At 26.0% G+C, this 20,748-nt stretch overlaps 1 protein-coding gene across 1 annotated transcript; it reads right to left on the minus strand.

Moving 5' to 3' along the window:
- Nucleotides 1–77: 77 nt before the first annotated feature.
- LOC129618802 (glutathione hydrolase 1 proenzyme-like) lies at nt 78–19,696 on the minus strand. Its single transcript, XM_055533810.1, has 8 exons — nt 19,450–19,696; nt 2,797–2,955; nt 2,513–2,727; nt 1,407–1,803; nt 916–1,335; nt 622–859; nt 446–559; nt 78–388 (listed from the first exon to the last, which is right to left on the minus strand). The coding sequence occupies exons 1-8, from the start codon at nt 19,452–19,454 to the stop codon at nt 212–214; spliced, it is 1,725 nt and encodes a 574-aa protein (XP_055389785.1). The 5' UTR covers nt 19,455–19,696; the 3' UTR covers nt 78–211.
- Nucleotides 19,697–20,748: the final 1,052 nt, after the last annotated feature.

The following is a 20,748-nucleotide window of genomic DNA, read 5'->3' on the forward strand; positions in this document are numbered from 1 at the left end:
GAATAAAATGTTATAGGTCTCTAACTTTTTTCAGTATAACCTCGTAAAACTAACAAAAGAACCAAAACAGCTTTTTGGACAAAACTATATTTTGTTTGTTTTTAATAATACATATACATTCATATAATTAAAACATACATAAAAACTAAATTGTCTTTGTAGTTGTTATAGGTACTTAAAATAAATAAATAAATTTATTCCTAAACTAAATCTATTCTGAAGACTTATTTATTTCCATTACTTCAAAGCTACCCTTTCTTCTTCTATCGTAAACAGCGCTCATTTCGTTATGTAAGTTACCAATAGCAGTAACAGCAGCGAAACCAATATTTTCCGGTACTATTTCTACTGCATGATTAATAGTTTTATTCAAAAAGTTGAAAATTTCCTGTAGAAAAATGATAGTTACACACATAATTAAATTTAAAAAAATGTTTAATATTACTTTATCGAAATTGGTCTCAAACTGTATTAAATTTGGAGCCAATTGATGATGGAGCCTGTCTCCTTGGATAGAATCATTAAGGTTTTGGTTCAACATAAAATATCTAATTATACTCTAAAATCGAATTACAACAGTTAAAACTCAGTTTAATTAAATAATATTTAAAATATTTTTACCAAGGCTACGGCTGTTGTAATCTTAGATCCACCAGCGGCCCCTATTAAAAGACGTACATCACCTCTTTCATCAAGAATAATAGATGGACACATTGAAGACATTGGAATTTTACCTTTTTCGATAAAATTAGCCGGTGAAGGTGGAATTCCGAAACCATTAACTCTTCCTGGGACCGAAAAATCATCCATTTCATCATTTAAAATAATACCTGTTCTCGAACGAAATTTTGCACCGAATCTAAAAAAACAACAGGTTAACTTTGCAAATACAAAAAGCTTTTTAAGCTAACTTACATAGTATTAACGGTGCTAGTTACGACTACTGCATCACCATTTGGAGCTAAAACCGCCAAATTTGCTGTACCGTGATCCTCGACATTTGAGAAATTAGCACCATAGTATCTGTAATCTGTGAAAGTTTTGTTGTCAAATATTTTTTTACGAATTTCTTTGACAAATTCTGGGTCTTCCAAGTTTTTAATTATTTCCAACGCTTCTGGTGAATATTTAGGGTCACCTAACTTTGTTCTTTGCCCATAACCATGTTTAAACGCCTCAACTATTCTTTGATGAAATACATTACGATCATCTGTTCTCATACTTTGTATTAAATTTAAAATGAAAGTAAGAATTATTCCGCTACCCGGTACTGATACAGTATATAAAGTGTGCTGTTCATCAATAGCTACTTTTACAGGTTTTTCCCAACGAACACTGGAAAATTATATTTTAAAACAAGAATTATCTCAGATTATTTAAAATATCGAACATGGTTATTTACTTACCTGTAGTCTAATAAATCTTTTTCTTGTATAATTCCACCTCTACTTTCGATATCTTCAACCAACATTTTACCAATTTCGCCACCATATATCGCACCTTCTCCCTTTTCAGCTATTTCTTCCAAAGTATCAGCTAACCGCAGTCTTTTCATAATGTCACCCTCTTTCCAAACATCACCTGTTGCCTCATTAATAAATATTTCTCGAAAATTATTTCGATCATCCATAATTATACTTTTGTATTTTTCTAATGATTTAGCTAAATATGCTGATACACGGACTCCAGTTCGTGCTAAATTAATTGTAGGTTTTATTAAGTCGGCCCATGGTAATTTTCCGTGTGCCTTATGAAGAGCCCAATAACCTCGTAATTCGCCTGGTACCGCAACTGATATGCCACCTAAAATTAGAGACAAAATAAATATTATGTAATTAACATGTGTAAAAAAGTATTAAGCGCTTTTAGTTTACCAAACGTACGTATGCATTCTGAAATAAAAAAATATGGATTTGCATGCAGATTTCAATTTGACTTAAGGAAAAAACTTTTGCCATATTTTATAGTAATATATACATACACGCCAGTGGAATGGTTAAAATTAATTGTAGGTGTATTCTTATGGCATGGGAAACTTTGTAGAAAGCAGATGATTTAAGTTTTACTTTTCAAAAATAGGTTAGTTCAATAAAAATATTAATAACTTGATAGAAAATCTTTATATTTTTTCTCGTATTTTATGAATTGTAAGATTTTGAAACATGTCTTTGTCTCAAAATTTTTGCAATTAGTTTTATTATAATGTTAATTATAATGATAATTATAATACTAAGACTTAGATCAACTTCTGTTCGGCAGCACGGTTATAAACGCCAAAGTCGGAGACATTTGCTTGGTCATACTTGGTCAACATTAAGTTAGAGATCATTATACATAACGAAAAATTCTTATACTGTAAATAATATTCTGATTTTTGGATAATAGCTACGAATAAGCTAATTAGCTTATAATATACGAACATAAATGAAAGCACAAAGAATTTATTAAAAAAATATTATCAAAAATAATAAAAATAATCAATTAACTAAGATTGAAATGGTAAAATTTATACCTGTAATTTCAGTTGTATTTTCAAACATATCCTTGTGAGATCGTAAAGGTGCTGCTTCTCTTGCTATTAAAGATTCTACTTCATATTCTGATTTAGTGTAAATAGTTGCAACAAATCCTCCACCTAAGCCCATGCTTTGTGGTAAAACAACTCCTTCACAAAACAATGTCGCTATGGCAGCATCAGCAGCTGATCCTCCTTTTGATAAAATTGAACTAAAATATTTAAAAATATAAAATTAAAATAAAATCAAATAACATTACAGATTTATAAAATTTAATTACATTCCAATTTTAGAGCATTCATATCCATTTGACACAACAGCACCACGTTCTGTAATTGAATCTGTCTTATAAGCAAAAACTAGAGCGACAACAATTGCTACTATAACAACTATCCCAATAGCAGTAAATATTACTCCTTTTTTACTTATTTTGCCAAATCTGTTAATAAAAATATAAAAAACTATTAGAAGACGTGACATAATTTTATTTTATTTTTCTAAATTGACATTGTAACTGAGATTTCTAACGAACTACAGTGAAATAATAAATTTAGACTTTATACAAATTTTGGATTTAATCAGTTTAAGTATAATTTTATTAGAACTCAATAGTAGACTAGTGGCTGTACAAAACTCGGATAAAAAAATAAATATTCAATATTTGCTTAATAAAAGTGCAATTTTTTTATAACAGCTGTATTTTTTAAAGCATAGAAACACAAATTTTTCAATTTTTTTATTGTATAAAAAAGATTATACTTCCTTCAATTTACGATTTTTGAAAGAATTAATTTTTTAAATAGTACATTTTTCTTGAACAAGTGGAAACACATTCAAAAACGATCTTTGAATTAAATAAAATGATTCTCGATGATAATAAAATATTTCATAATAATTGCATACGTTTAGGATAATAATCAAAACTAAAGCATCTGACGCAATTAAGTGTGATACAAAAATATCTAATTTTACTTTTTGATGACATTAAATTTACTGCTACTTTTTCTGTTTTTATGCAAGTTTCAATAATTTTGGGTGGTCAGAATTTTTAAAGAGGTGAACGTAGGCGAAAATTTTCAATAAACGAAATGAATTATTTATTAATATCTAGCAACTACATGGAAAGTATGAAGAAAACGGTTGATTTAGAGCCTTACCGTGTGTCTCGCCATTTTATTTCACTTTTTGTTCACTTTCAAATCAGAATTTTCCATTTTTCTAATGGATATTTGCTTTACAATAATTACTCATTTTTGCAACTCAATTTTTGCATTTTTTCTTATTAAATTGTCGAAAACGCCTCGTCTTAATGTGAGAACGTCTCAAACAATGTGAATAAATTTTGTATATATTTTAAAAAGAATGAGATATGCAATGGGGAATACGAGTACAAATATTACATTACATTATACAAATATATGATTTTTACTCACTTTCTTATCACTTAGCAAGTAAAATAGCTTTATAAACGATTCTAAAGGTTCTTAAATGGTAATTTTGTCATTATAACCTTAAGAGGTACCTACAAGTAGATAAAACATTTCTTCTAGAGAAGATATATGCACCATAGGTAGCACCCTTTTTCATTTTTACCGACCGTATTGTGTTAACAATAGGTAGGTTATGTGATGGCAACAAATTTTGCATATCGAGTTTTCGGTGGGAACGTACTTCTCCATAGTAGGGAAGTGTAAATAAACTATTTTTAGCAACCTGTCGGTCTGTCGGTCTGTCGGTCTGTGTGTGCACGCGTGTATCTCAAGTTCGGCTGAACCGATTTTGATGAAATTTTATATGTAAGTTTGTTTCCACCATGGCACGGATCGATCAACTTTTGGTATATATCAGGCCTCGGGAACTGCACTTTTTAGCGGGCCTGTTTTACATTTTTGAACATTTTGAAGAAACTATTCAACCGATTTACTTGAAATTTTATATATAAGCTCAGCTCGCCCGTCCGCAAAAATTCGTATGTTTTGGAAGAAATCAGGCATCGGCAACTAGACGTTTACTACGGGCCAAATATACATTTTTGTGTATATAAAGAGAAATAATCAACCGATTTCATTGAAATTTAATATATGAATTCCTCATATTAAAGCAATGAACATATAACTTTTTTGGAAAGATCAGGGCTCGAGAACTGATTTGCGGGCCGATTTTACATTTTTCACCATATCCACAGAACAAATTGATGGAATTTCTTGAAATTTGATATTTGAGTTCTGGTTGTTATCGAAACTAACTGGCGAGCATTTCAGGGAATTCGGGTAATACAAAGCGAAACTCTACTAAGAGCCAAATTTTCATTTTTCTAAGTATGTTAACTATAAGCTTACTAATGTCCTAAAAATTGGAAAGAAGTATTTAACAGATGTTTTTATAATATTCTGTAACACTTTCATTTAACTAGACAATACACAATGCGGTCGGTTATGTGCTGACCACATCAGATTTTTTTATTTCACTTAGGTTCTGGGTTTGCATTGTGTTCGAACTTCTTTTATTCATACTATTTTTTAATTTAATCATTCTACTTGTTATTACTGTAAGTAATTTTAATTTCTTATCGTTCTTTCAATAGACAAAATATGTGTGTTTGTTTTGAGTTGTTGGTTAATAGTTGGTTTCCTCTTTGCATACTCTTATCTCTTTCAAGCTTCTGATTTTTTAACGGCCTTTTAACCCGGAAACACAGGTATTGGTAGGAATGGTCCTATTCTTAAAGTCGCCTTGAGTGAGAGTCTTCGCCTTTTGCTTCAAGGTTAGAAGCTTTAGTCGACGGAAATTACATTGGTCAATTTAGTGGTTTCACCACAGTTGTACAGCGATATTTTGTAATTCTGAATTTGGTTAAGAACTAATGTTTTTAATGTTTTTAATACTTATACTAGATTTTCAGCGAATAGGAGAAGATTTGTTACAATTCCTGAAAAAAGGAATCTTCTTCTTTGCGACACGTAGCCAAAATTTTTGAGTTATCTATGTGTGGAATTTCTTAATAGGATCATGGACGGAAATTGTCCTGATTATTTGCTTTGTATATATAATTAGGAGATTTTTGATCTCATAAGTGTATACACCTCTATTTTTAATAAACAAGTAAATATAGGAACTTATCTTGATCAAAAGTGTCACCACATCATCACAACCTGAAAACAGTTTCTTTGTAATGTTGATTTTGTTTTCTTAAACCGAACTTGTCACTTCCATTCAACAGTTTTAATCGCTAACTCACATAAAATTAAAGTGATTTCCCCAAGAATAGCAATACCAAATGTAAAATTGATGCTTCGCCATAAATCTAATCATAAAATAAGGTTCATAAATCTAAAAATTTGATTTTACATAAATTTTGTCAAGATCTGAAAATGTTATTTTACAGCATGAAATCTTCAATATTTTTCTTGGTATACAACAAAAATTTTCCGCAAAATCTAATTGGAAACCCTATCCATTTCGTCAATTGAATGTAAAACTTTATTGTTCAATATTTTTAAATTCTAAGTAGCAGCGCAATTTCCTAAATATAATACAATAATTTTCCTTTCACCATTCCGAAAAAAAATTATTAGAAATAGAAAATAAAAATTCAAATTATATTCGTTTAATTCCGTTGGAGTTGTTATACAAGCTATTGTTGACCGTGATCTTTTAATTCCACTGAAAAAAACTTTTAAGTTAATAATTGAATTAGTAAAGTACTTGCACATACATATACTCATAAATACGAGTTACATGCTTACATAAATGCATGAATATATGTGAGTATGTATGCATTAAATTAGTGCGTATTAAATTTCTAATTCAATTTAAGGAAAATCATGTATGTACATACATATTACGTTTTTAGTAGAAAAGTTGTTCAACCATAAAAAAATGTGACTTTTTTACAAAGCGTGTACCCAATGTTATTTATTTTTTTGATGAAGAGTGTTTACTGTAGGATTGAATTACATGTAATTAGTAGAACTAATTTCTAACTTAATTGTATTAATTGATTTACAGTGAAAAGAACATGATTACATTGATCTACTATTTAATTAGAAACATACATACATACTTATGTATGCATTCGGGGAAGTAATAACACTGAATTTTAACTACAATGTGTATTGTTGTAGTAATTTTTCTAAATATTATTTACACAAAATATATACATATGTATGTATAACTGTGTATATACAATATGTCAAAATGAACAAAATGCCATTCTGAGTTTTTGTCACACACATTCATTGCAATTGTAATGTAAAACATTATTATCATTGGTTTCTTTTCTCTTTCAACGACCGCATTGCACAAAATAAAGGAGTATGTAATAAAACAAATTTCTCATGTCGATTTGTTGACGGATGTGTTTCTTCATGCTAGAGAAGCGTAAGTAAACCATTTTTAAAGAAATGTCCGTGAACGCGCATCCTGTATCTCAAGTACGGCTGAACCAACTTTTAGTAGAATTTATATCTGACTGTAGTTTAAAGATAGGACGCTTTGATCAACATTTTTAAAAAGCAGCGGATTTTCCTGAGCCTACATATTTATATATGTATATATATGACTTTATATGTATATATTTATTTATCAGATATAACAACTTTATGAGGAAACCATCCGTCAACGATGAACTTTTATTACAATCGCAATCAAATATTTGTTCAAATACAGAGAAATAATGAACCATTTCCCAAATCTAGCAAATTAATCAAAGAACCAATAAATATCAGGGCACAGAAATATTTGGAAAATATCAGGATTTCGAAACAGACCTTTTACTGAGGGTCAATATTATATTTTTATCGTATCCAAGCAATTAATCGACGCAATTTCTTAAAATTTATTATTTGAGTTCTGATTTAATATTTGAGTTAACTGGAAAATTTTGAAGGAAAATCGGTTACCGAAAAATTAAACTCTACTTAGTTGATTAAAAGTTATTTAGACTTTTCATAATGTTTTAAATAAATGTTGAAAGGACATTTTCATTATTCTATAATACTTTAACAATGCGGTCAGTTATGTGCTCTTCACATCAGACTATTTTAATTTTTGGCAAAAAATGCTTTCAATTTCAATGGCTTTACTATTTATATTCTATTTGTAATTTAAGCCACGAAAATTAGTAAGAGCAACGTAAATATACATATATACATAATATGTACATACACACATATGCTTATATATAAAAAATTTTCATAATAGCTTTACTAGATCTTGACGAGTACTCCATACTTTGTTAAACGTGAAAGTGCCCTTTTTAAAATTTCGAATACTTTCAATTTACATTTTGGTTAAAGTTTATTTTTGGCATTAAAGGTCACTTTTTGCACTCTTACATAATGTTGTATAAAATATAATATTTACGTTTATACATGCACACATATGATACATATGTTTGTCAACGTTTTTGGAAATAAAATTTAAGGTCGTTGTAATGCGAAAATTTAAGTTCAATAATTTTATTTATTTTTAATCGATATTTTATCATCTTACCAACATCGTATTGAAAATGTTTAGCAAGCACATAAAAAACACTTCAAAGCCATTTTTAATGAACGTAACATTTCAATTAAATTTTTTGATTTGGCACTAATTCTGATGAAATAAAAACAAAATTTTTCTCATAAAAAATTGTGTTTATTTCCGGAAGTTTTGAAGCATACATTGTAAGCATAGAATTGCTGAATCAGTACATATTATTGCATATTTGAAATTTTGGTATTATAAAGCCTTTGTCCGCATTTGTTTAAGCATAATACTTTTCGACGTTAACATTGATGGTGTATTAGAAAATGAGAAAAGCTTGAATATTTAAACCAAATTTACCTGTTGTCAGATACAATAAATGTCAAAACCAAAATTTTGAATATGTATTTTAAAAATCTTCAATCAATAGTTTCGTTATTCCTCCAAAAAATTTTAAGATTCAATTCTTACGCTAAAATAAGAATGACAACTACAACGATAAAAACTTGAATAAATTGGGTCGAAACAAAGTTCTATAGTTATTTTAGCAACACCTACACCATTTAAGTAAAAAAAATTACATTTTTAGAAATCTAAAGCAACGTTTTGTGGAATTGTAATTTAAGATTAATTTAAAAAACTTTTAGTTATAATTCTATTATGGACTGATTGTAAAACATTTTCATCGACCCATTTCCACGATTTAAGTAGGTATACGTAAGTATAGTCAATTGAACATGTAAAAATAATAATAAAAAAAAGAAGTAAATTCCTCTGAAATTTTTGTTTTGAGTGCTTATTCCTTGGAGCTTTATTCTACTTTTTTTCGACAATAATTCTTTCATCAATCACATTGATTTATTCTAGTGACTAAACAAAAAACTTAATTAAAATGTTGATTTATTTAAGTACGTAGGAGTCTCGAAAAATAAAGAGTTTCAGAAATATAACAAAATTGCGAGCACAAAATATTAGCTTTAGAAGATAGACAATAAATTTATTTGTAGAACTAATTTAATTTTGAAATAGTCAAATTAAATAATAAAATTAGTCATTTTATTTGGCAATTTAAAGTAGTAGATTTCAGAAAGTAGCGTTTCTTATTATTAAAAATACAAAGAAACTTTTGTATGAGTAATGACTTTTCATACATCTATAGGTAACCGCAAGTGCCATTAAAATAATATGATAATCAATTCACAAACGACTATTTTTCATGTAAAAAAAGTACTGCTAATAGAATATATTCAATTAGAGAAATTCTATAATTTTGAAGGTACCTACAATTGTATAAAATTTTAATAAATTTGATTAATTGACAATTAATATTTACTCAGCTTTTGTTAATTTTAAATTAATAATAACAAAGTTCACAGGAAAATTATAAAAACCTGTTCTACTCAATTCCTTTTCATCTTAAATTTTGTTTAGTAACATTTTGATGTAATTGGAAATACCAATTCTAGCCCACTAATGCTATTAAAAAGAAACGTCTCAATTTATATCGCATGCCGAAAATTTTTGTTATTTGGAAATTTTTAAATTATTTATTTACAAAATTATGATAATTACCTTAGTAAAACTAAACTTAAAGTTAAAAATCACATTTTTTAAATATTATTTGTGTATGCCAAAAGTTTTATGTGGTTAATTGAGTGGAAATTTTTAATTTTTACTACTTACACTTTTATCTTGTTTTTTTTTCGAAAATGAGGTGTAAAATTTTACTAAATAGAATGTTATTATAATAAATTAATTATTTGTTAATTTCTAATTTTAGAATTTATTATCACTTTTTCAAATTGAAAAAAATGATATTTAGAAAATTTTTATTGTGTCTTTACATACGTTATGGTATGTGTTATACAGTCAATTTTTTAAACGATTTTTAAAAATAAAATATAATTACTTTGTCAATTATTATCAAATCAGTTTATATTAGTAGTCTTTCTCCAACATTACACCACACAATTTCAAAATTCTGAGAAATTCATTAAATAAAATAAAATAAGTGTTTTACTAATTAATGATAATAATAAAATAATCTTTTCAAAATTTTTATATACACAAATTTTACCAAAAATGTCATTTCAACTCTTAGAACTATTTATCACTTCTAAATCTTACTTCAAAGTGTCTTCATATCATATTAAATGATTGGTGATAAATTTAAATCACTTAGAGATTGGATTCCAGTAAAATTTATTTAAAAAAAAATCTCAGCGCTTTTGCTTAAATTCCTTGACAATTTATTTTTATTTTTCTTAATAAAAATTTTTTGCTCTCATAGTTAACAATAGAAAATATTAATTTAACAAGTTTGCAAAATAATTTTTCATTTAATTTCATATTTATTTTAAAAACGGTTTTATATTATTTTACAAAGATTTAAATAAAATACTTTTTCAATTGAAAACAAATCATATTTTTATTAATCCCAGTATATCTGCGATTTTTATGTGTCTACTGGAATAAGATAGAGCAGAATAGTTAATGGCAAGTGTATTGGAATAAATATTTTTTCAAAGAGTTCCCTACAGTCTTTTTTTTTTAATTTGAAATTTTACATTAATTTTTTTTGTAAATGAAAATAAATATTTCATTATTTTTGATTTTTCTCATTAAATCTATGAAAATAACCTTAAATAAATTAATAAACAGTTGGCGTATTGCATATATAAATTTGCCTATATATTATGAATTTGTAGATTGTGGACTATAACATTACTATACTAACAAATATTTCAAAAAACTTACATTATACGTTTACAAATTCAAGGAAATTGTGGACATAATTATTTTTATGACATTAAAAGCAGTAATCTTGAATGAAATTTTTTGCTATTTACATTCCTTTTAAAATGGTAGATGACATTCACTTAGAAGATGAAGACTGTAGCAAGTCAAAACAGATTGCACAGAAAATGTATAGTATGAATTTCAGGCGAAAACTGCATATTTGAATTTTTTTTTATGAAATTTAATATTTTTTTTCCGGTCAAATTTTATATTTCTGTATTTCAATTTCGTCTAAACTGATTTTGAAGAAAAAGTGTATTTGAGCTTTTTTTGATGGTTCGATCAATTTTAGGAATGTATCAGGTCTAAGGTTTTGGATTTTGTCCACGGTCGGAGCCGTGCTTTTAAAAGCCTTTTATTTTTTATTATTAAAGTTTACTTCTAAAAGGAATAAGGTACTAACATTTGCATCTGATTTTATGTTTCTGGCTATTTTAAAGAATATAATTCAGATAATTTCTTAAAATTTGATTCATATACATATATTAGTTCTAGTAATTAACTAAAATACTTTTCAGAAAAATTGGACTTCTGCAGAAAGTGAATATTTACTGAGAACCAAAATTTGCATTTTTGGACATGCATCAGGTTTTTTATTATAAAATCCGTTAACCTATCATAAATTTATTATTTTAACTTGTCAAAATAAAATATCACGTTACCATATTTACTTTTGGCAAACTTCGTGTGACTTCATTATTCTACGTAATTTCGATATATACTTATACGTATACAATATTAAAATAGAGAAATAACAATGCAAATATAATATTACATAAGATCCGCAATAATAGAAATTTAATAAAATAACATGTTTGCATACATATGCTAATAATATGAAACTGCTATAGTTAAAAAAGAAAACACTTATGTATACATATTCATACATATAAGTATATGTATTTATGTACACAATACTATTATTTTATTGTAACTTCCTCTTAATATTGTGTTGCACCTGTTAAAATAAGTCAATTTTTTGCAAGTATAGTATTTTTTTCAAAACAAGTGATCGGCTGTTTAAAAAAGCTTAAGTTTCAAAATGTTTAAAGTTTGACACTGGAATATATCCGCACAACAATGCATATTTTTGCCCCTATATAAAAATATATATGTATATCTTTTGCATTGTGTCATTAAGATAAATGTTCTTTTAAATACTTGTAATAATAAATTTAATTTTACGCTCTACGAGTAATTGTATTTTATTTTCAAAAATGAAATATTTAGTTTTAATTGGAAATCTCTGCGGCGAGATTATTTTGGATAATACATATAGATACATGCATATATGTATATCAATAAATTTTTATTAAAGTATTAAGCCTAGTTTTAAATAAAAAATTAATTGAATAAATTAATTTTAATGAATTTTATTAACAGGATTGCTATTAATAAAATTTATTAATATTTATTTATTTTTAATTTTTTTCTAAAACATTTTTTGTATTTGAACATATCTTAATCATAGTCTTTGAAAAATTCAGATATAAAAATCAGAGTTCAGATGAAAATGCGGGTACTTTACTCTTCATAAATAAAATGAATCATAAAGTCCTTTTGTCTTTAATTTTAATTTTTTTCAAAATCTTAGTAACTTGCGAATAATTTTTCTACTGAAAAAGACTTTGCTTTGCTTCACTTTCCTGTGAAAAAGTGGAAAGCGAAGTGTTGAAATGCAAAAAGTGTATTTCGACCATTTACTTCCGAGAAAATTTCAAATCTTAAGTTCATATATTTCGTATAATCAAAAACTATATCGGAAATACGAATCTAAGTACATATTTTCCTACTATTACTGTAGAGCTGACCGCAAAAAAAATATAACAGTTATTCAAAATCAATTTAAAGTAGATAAGAGTATAAATAAAGTATTTCCGCTCATTTAGGGATTATTTTTGAGGATAGAAAATTACCGGAATAATTTTCACATAAGTAAAAAGGTTAATAAATTTCATATCTTTTGTCAAAAGTTTACAATATAAAATAAAAACAAAATTATTTACATAAAAACAACAATAATAATTTTCATATTGGAGTAGATAAGATTAATTGTCCACTCGTTTTATGTATACTATGAGCCGAGACTACTACTGATAACCGCATTTAAATAAAAGTTATTCAATTACTTATATATTAAATCTTAAGAAAGCAGCACTTAAGAAATCTTAAGTACAGCTTAGTCTTTTTTAATTCCAGTTAAAATTTTTACATATAGAGTAATACCAGTATGTTACTATAGTACATTAATATACTTGAGAATTCACAAACTAGTGGAAACTGGTTTTCCACAATAATTCTAAATAAGATTCAAACAACTTTTTAGAATGCACAAAGCAAGACAATTGAATTTTAAATGAATAATTGAATACTATTTTCATTAAGAGTTTTGAAAAAAATTTGAAAAGAAATATGTATTACCTTCACTCTGTCCATCTGCGGACTCGTTTACAAAACTTCTACACCTTTCAACATAAAAATATAAAGTTTGTAGTGGCAAAGTTTCTTCTACCTTGGCATATTATAATAGATTTTTAAAAAAACAAAATGGCCGTTAAAATTAACTGTTATCTGAAATCCGTTTTTTTTTGAATTTTTTATATAGTTTTTCTTCTAGGTCTCATAGGTTGTTATATCTTAAATTTAAGCAGCTTTTAGAAACCAATAAAAAGTTTATTTCATTAGAAGAAATTTTTTTTCCACGTCCACCCCTTCTCAAGTTATCGGCTCTCGAAATATGTAGAATTTGAATTTTCAGTACCATATATTTCCGAAAGTGCAAGCTTTTCCAAATTTCTATAAATGTAGAAAGCTAACAACAAATTTCATGCAAACAAAAAATATAATTATTTATTTTTCTAAATTAACATTTTACGCAATTACCCGTTTATAATTCGACCATTATGTTAACGCCTCTATAAATTTTTTATTTTGTTTTATATCAAAAATTGCATATGCTGCTCATTCTAAATGAATGCAATCTTTGAAATATTTTGGTATATGAATGCAACTGATTTAAATAATGTAATTGACTGTTTTTAAAAGCACAATTCTGGCCTGTCGAAGAGAAAAATGCTGCTTTACAAACCATTGGTTTGACATAACTTTGTTATTTCATAAAATTAGTATGAAATTACGATATTACTAATGAAAACTATTATAAAATGTACATATACTACAAGATAGTATATAAATTTCCTAGGAATTACAGAATTTTTAAAAACAAAATGTCATGTTGTAAAGATTTCACAAGGTAATTTTTTTAAATTAGAAATGGTTCAAAAATATTACGAGTATTGAATTATTGAATTGAGAATTATTGAAAAACAAAATGCAATAAAAACTTTTATTTTCCAACGTGAAATTTTTTTAGTAAATGGAAAAAGGGGAGTGAACTTTCTATATAAGTTATTACTTATTATCTGGTATGCAATTAATAAATAATATAACACTAAAATTAAGAGTTTACTCGGCAAACCTACAGAGCAAAGGTATTGCATTTTATTCTCTGTGCAATAAAATTTTTCTCAAGATTTGAATCAGCCGATTTTGAACACTGCTTAAACTGTGATGACATTTAAAAAATTACGCGCTAGCTGAATTACCGAAAATTCAATAACGTTTTATTTTTGATTACTTCCTATTTTAAAAAATATTGTGTGTAATATAACTAGCCTACATAATTATTACGTATTAAAGTTATTTAAAAATTTAATATTCATATGTATAAATGTATGTACAAATTAATAACTTTTTTACTAGCTGCACAAAACATTTATATTTTTAATAATTTAAATTATGTATTCATTTTTTACAAATGAAAAATCATGTTTTTTAAACCGCAATTAATTTTATTGCAACCTTTTGAACTTTTTGATAATTATTATGAAAAAAACCGTTATAATTATTTTCGTTATATTTGCTTACATAATATGTACATATATATTTTATTAGAATTAGAAAAAATAACAAGGTAATGAAAAAGAATTTAACAAATTTTATTTTGTAAAATGGCACGATAATCAGTATTTTATTTGTATGTGTATGCACGTACATACATACAATCATTCATTTGTTTTATAATTTTATTTACATACATAAATGTACATTTTTTTTGATATTTTAACACGTATGTTAAATTTTTATAACAAATATGTCAATATGTATATTGTAAAATAAAAATTTAGCAATTTTAATTTAATTTCGGCATTGTTTGACCTACATATTGGCATTTTTAAGCGAAAAATGATATTTTACTCTATATCAGTGATGCAAAAACAATTGCTTTTTTTTAACGCAGTTTAACAATTGTCGGAATAGAAATGACGAACTAATGTTTATCTTTTTTTAAATTTTCCAAAAACGTTCATAAATTCATAATGAATATGTAAAATTGGTTTAAGTAGCGACGAAATTCAATATTTAAATCCTACTTTTATAAGATAATCGCATGCATAACTAATAATAACTCACAACTTTATTCAGGTAGCGGCACCTGGTAGTGCTTGGAGAATATTATACTGAATAAAATCATCTATAAAAAGTATTTATTAGATATTTATTTATTTTCGAGTGTGGCAAAAATTGTGAAATGAAATTGAGAAGAATTCAAATAAAAATTAAGTCTTTAGAAAATAAAAATGCATAAGTACATTTAATACACATTTGTATGTAAATCAAATTATATATAGAAAATTTTTACATAGAAAATTTCCTCTAAAGAAGATCTGATATCTTGGCAACCGCAACTTCTGTTGACTTAATTAAAAAAAAACAAATTCCCCGATCCTGTAACAGAAAGAAAAAAAAACCAAGAAAAAATTAAGAACCTACACTGTCGACAAAATTTTTTTATCCACACAATTTTTAGAAAACTTAAACAACTTTTTATAGCTACAAAATTTTTTTATATTTTTTTATATTTTAAAACTAAAAATATTGTAATTAATGTTAGATGTGAACATGCGATTTTTTGCGACATTGTACTTGGATGAATCATAACAGCTACAACTTGCCGTTTAAGAAACAGTATTTTTCCTGTATTTTTCCTTATATTGCTTGTTATACGGGAACAAAACAAGAATAATAAAAACTTTACTTCATCATTTAATAAAGTTTGTTCAAATCAATGGTTTGTATTATAATACTTTTCCCTTCAACACGTGAAAATACTGTTTTTAAATGCAGTCTATGTATACCAACCACACTATTAAAATTATTTTCATTCATAAACGAAACTATTTCTAGGATTGCATATATTTAGGATGAACGATTTATGCAGTCTTTGAAATAAAGCAAATATTAATTTAAAGAGGGGTCAACATAATACTCGATTTTGAGGGTTAATTGCGTGAGTTAAGAAAAATAATTATATTTTTTAATAGTATGAAGTTCACCGTTAGCTTTGTGCGTTTATAGAAATTTGAAAAAGCTTGGTTTTGGAAATATGAGGCGCGAAAAATTCAAATTTTACAATTTTCAAGAGGCGATAACTTGAGAGGGGGTGGAAATGGAAAAAATTTTATTCCGACGAAATAAACTATTTATTAGTATCTAAAAGCTGCTAAAATTCAGGCTCCTACAATCTAGGCTCTAGAAGAAAAACGACATTAAAAATTTGGAAAAAACGGGTTTTAGATAACGGTAAATTTTGTTTTTTTAAAGTTCAAATATAAGTAGTATGCCCTAGTAGAAGAAGGCGGACACTATATTTCTGCGTTTGCAAAATTTGAGAAATGCTTACGGTTTCACTGTAATAAATGGTTAAAAAATGCCATTTTTAGGGTTTTAGGGGGCTGTAACTTCTAGAGGGGGGGGGGGGGGGGGGGGAGAGATAGGTAAAAAGTTTCTTCTATGGAAATAAGTCTATGTACATATTAAATTTCAGCTTTCTCTCTTTAAGGGTGTAGAAGTTTTGTATACATGTCCACGGACGGACGAGCGGAAGACCATAGAGTGAAACTAGTAAGCACTTTTTTCAAAAATTTTTTGGAAAAGTGCTAAAAAGCAATATAAAAAAATTCGGAGGGCTTCTACAGTGTGCGGTTCTATATCACAATAATTACAATGCATGATAATAATATACATGAATAGTTTAGAAAAAAAGAAATTTGGTTTCAGATCCTTTTGATTGTAGGGACTTTTATATGACACTTTTATATGACACATGTGTAAAAATATTGCATTAGGTTTCTGTAAGCAGAGAGTGAAGCTATTTACTCGGAGATATGCTTCGGATATAATACACACAGTAAACTTATTTCGCATATAATGAAGTACGTACTTCACACGACGGCGCAGTACTCTTATAATCTAATGAACAGATTTCAATTTTTGTATTTAAGGCGGATGTACTGTTTTGTCTTTAATAAGTAAGTAATTAAATAGTTAACAATTTGTTTTTGGATTTTGTGTTTGTTAAAACAAAAATTAAATTTAAAAACTTCTAATATTAGACATTTATTAGCATTATTGGCCACTAAAAAATATTTCTACACTAAAACTATAGAAAAATAAACTATATGAATAAAACGATTAAACGTGAACATATTCTAATGTAAAATGCGATTTTTTTTTTCTAAATTTTTATGTTCAAGCGATTTTTTTCTATTTTTTTAATTAAAAAACTTTTGCGTTTTCTGGGAAGCAAGTTTGCATTTCATCAAAAACTTCAAACCAAAAAATAATGTACAAAACCCGCAATTTGGTTATTTTCCCTGAATATTCTATGAGTATATACATTTACATAGTGTGAACTTAACAATGACCATTACACAAATTATTTAAATACATACATATGCTGTTATAATAAATGAATGCATGTATGCTTTAATGTTTTTTTATTGAACTTCATTAAACTTTTTTTGTGTTCGATTTAGCTCCAAAATAAGACACACACAACTGTCCATGATTGATAAATGCAAACGAATGTACATTTAAAGATTATAATTTTTCACATGTGTGCATATGAAACACTTCTAAATGATTACTATTTAGTAGATATTGTTTAAAACCGCATCCGAACATTAATTAATTTTACGCTTTGGACATGTCATTTGGTGACATTTCGAGTCCAATTTCTAGATATAATTAAGTACTTAAGTTGGGTAAAGTAACTGATCTTGAGAAAAAAGATAGGAAAAATAGATTCACCGTCTACTGATGAATAAAAGGCTGACATTAAAAGCAGGCCGAACATAAGAAAAAATATCTGTTTTTATATTTATTAAAAAAGTATGTATTATTTAAGTAAAATCGCCAAAACTTATTTATAATTTAAAACACTATTAAATTACAAGGATTTAAAAAATACTCTATAACTTTTAGGATTCGCGAATATGTGACAAACACAAATATTCAAAAAAAAAACACCTTGAGAGGCTAGACAATGATGCTTTTACCCTACATATATGCAAAAAAATTGCTACTATTTATTAATTGTATTGCTACTATTTATTTTAATTTAAATTAAAATTATATGGCAACTTTAAATTTTTTTTAATCTAAAAATCAATCACATAAAAAGTCACCAATTATTTGTATGTACATACATACATATATGTGTTTTCCAAAATAAATATGTATTTTTAAAAGAGGGTTTCCATTACGTTTAAGTTTTTCACCACTTAAGAATTAAAAAAAAAAAAAGAATCTTAATGTCATTCTAAACAATTTTCTGCCAAGTGGATCAGTTTTGTACGTTAGATAATGAATTTTCATTGCGAAACAGCTATAACACAATACATATATATTATGTAAACATAAATAAGAAATATCATTTTTAAAAAACTATTAATCTTTTCCGGGTTTCTTTTTCAATTCAATTATTTGATTAAATTTATTAACGCAACTCCATCTTTAATTTTTTACTATCAATATATTATTTAAAAAATTCAAAATATTACGAAATTTGTAAGCTTAATTTTATTTTTATAGGTATTGAAAATTTGTAATGAAATTTTAGTTATTTCACTTTAAAAACCTTGAGCAAAGTTATATAATTATATAATTTGCATACTTATTTATTTTTGTTTTTCTTTATTAAGTTTCTTTTGTATAATTTAAGATTATGTACAAACATCCATACACACATATTTGCATTTTTCTCTTTAATTTTAAATAATGTGTACTACACTGTTATTATTAAAGTTATGTATCATTTATTGCAATTATAATAATAGTATATAAATAGCAGTGTTGTAACTATTCGTGATTATATAAGAATATACAACTATATTGTTTTATTAATTACCGCCTGTGTATCATCATGACCGTGTGCTCTCTACGAAGTATAATATTCATAATGGTGTTTAGAATTTTTCCGAAGAATCTTATTATAATTATAAAATCATATTACATGCGTATGAATATTTTATTCAGAAATACGATCTACTTATATATGTACCTTCATAATAGCTAAAAAGGTAATTATATTGTCATACATATACGAATATTCACAGGCATATACATATGAATATTTTGTTGGGTACTTAAATTAAATTTGGCTTTATGATACAAAGATTCACTTATTTTGTAAATTTTTTTCATAATTTTCTTAGAAATATAAATGACAACATTTCATTTATTAATACGAAACATTAAACGTTGTATTTGCTATTATTTAGATAAAAAATTTCAGAATCAAAATGATTAGTATTTTTATTCTTACTTCATTATAAATTTCTCTGCTTTCAAACTTGCTTAAAAATTTTTTTAATTAAAATGTTAAAATTATATAATTAAATTTATTTAAATCAAATTGTTTCACTTTATTTATTTATTTATTTTTTTCTTTTATTTCTTATATAAAAATTATTTATCACAAAAATTGCACAGCCGTTTTTCCAAATATTGTATTGAATATTTTTTTTTCTTAATTTTAATTCTTTTTTTCCGAAAACTACTCATTAGCTTCGCAGCTTAATTTTAACTGTTAGGTACAAGCGTCTCAAACAACTTAAATTATTAGAAGCTTTAAAAAAAATATCAAAACATAATAAAAATAAAAAAAAGCAGATTATTAAATAAAGTTGTAAAAGGAATTAAATAATTGCGAATGGAATTAAATAATATAATGGATTGAAAGCAATAATGGTATAATATCAAATATGATAAAGAGAATAATAAACATATAAAATAAAAATAAAACTAGACTTAAGGTTTTTGTTTGTTCTTAAGCAGAAGCAATAAATTTTTATAATTTTTTCAGAGATGTAAAATACTCTCAGAAAAATTATTTAAAATGGTGAGAGTTTCTCATCAATAAATATGTATTGTTAATTTCACTCAAAAATAAATTTGTGCTTCTTAACACTATTATGCATTTGGATATTATGTAGTTAAGTATTTCTGCACCTTCCGAGTAATGTTGAAAAAGGCATCCATTTTTGACATTTAGTATTTTAATCGAAAATAATGTTTCGTTACAACGAAATGTAAAGAAAACAAATAGGTGTATGAGCAAGTTATACTTTTTTATATAATATATACATGCTTGTACATTTTATATCAAATATTATGTAGCTGCGAATAAAAAATCTTATTACTATTTAAAGTAAGTGATATTGTAAAGACTAATATTATTTCTTCGAATTAGTTCATAAATATAGTTCGTGCAAAAATTTTGAAAATCCGCAACTAAACAGAAGTTTCATGTCAAGATCAATGCTTCAGAATATTATAAATATATTTCAATAACGGAACCGAAAAAAAAGAAAGAAGTTCATTCAATTTTTTTATAAAAAATTCAACTTCACAATTTTTTCTTCTGCTACTTATGACTGCATATAACCTTACTTAGAAATGAATTACGTTTGACAACACTGCTTCTCTAATATATTTATAAAGCATAATTCATGAATTACCCTATTTAAAATAGTCAACTACCTTATATCTAATCACACATATATGTGGATTTTCTCTCTCAGTTGTTTTTTAATGGTTTTGAAATTTTACTTATGCATACATT

Source organism: Condylostylus longicornis, unplaced genomic scaffold, assembly GCF_029603195.1.
Source record: "Condylostylus longicornis isolate FDR11 unplaced genomic scaffold, ASM2960319v2 ptg000010l, whole genome shotgun sequence".
Lineage (NCBI taxonomy): Eukaryota > Metazoa > Arthropoda > Insecta > Diptera > Dolichopodidae > Condylostylus > Condylostylus longicornis.

Bases quoted from the DNA above. Each gene is read 5' to 3' on its own strand.
- LOC129618802 (XM_055533810.1), bottom strand. The intron at 1,804-2,512 runs GTATAAATTTTA...CTCTAATTTTAG, and splicing joins AAATACAACTGAAATTACAG to GTGGCATATCAGTTGCGGTA. The intron at 389-445 runs GTAATATTAAAC...ATTTTTCTACAG, and splicing joins TTGAGACCAATTTCGATAAA to GAAATTTTCAACTTTTTGAA.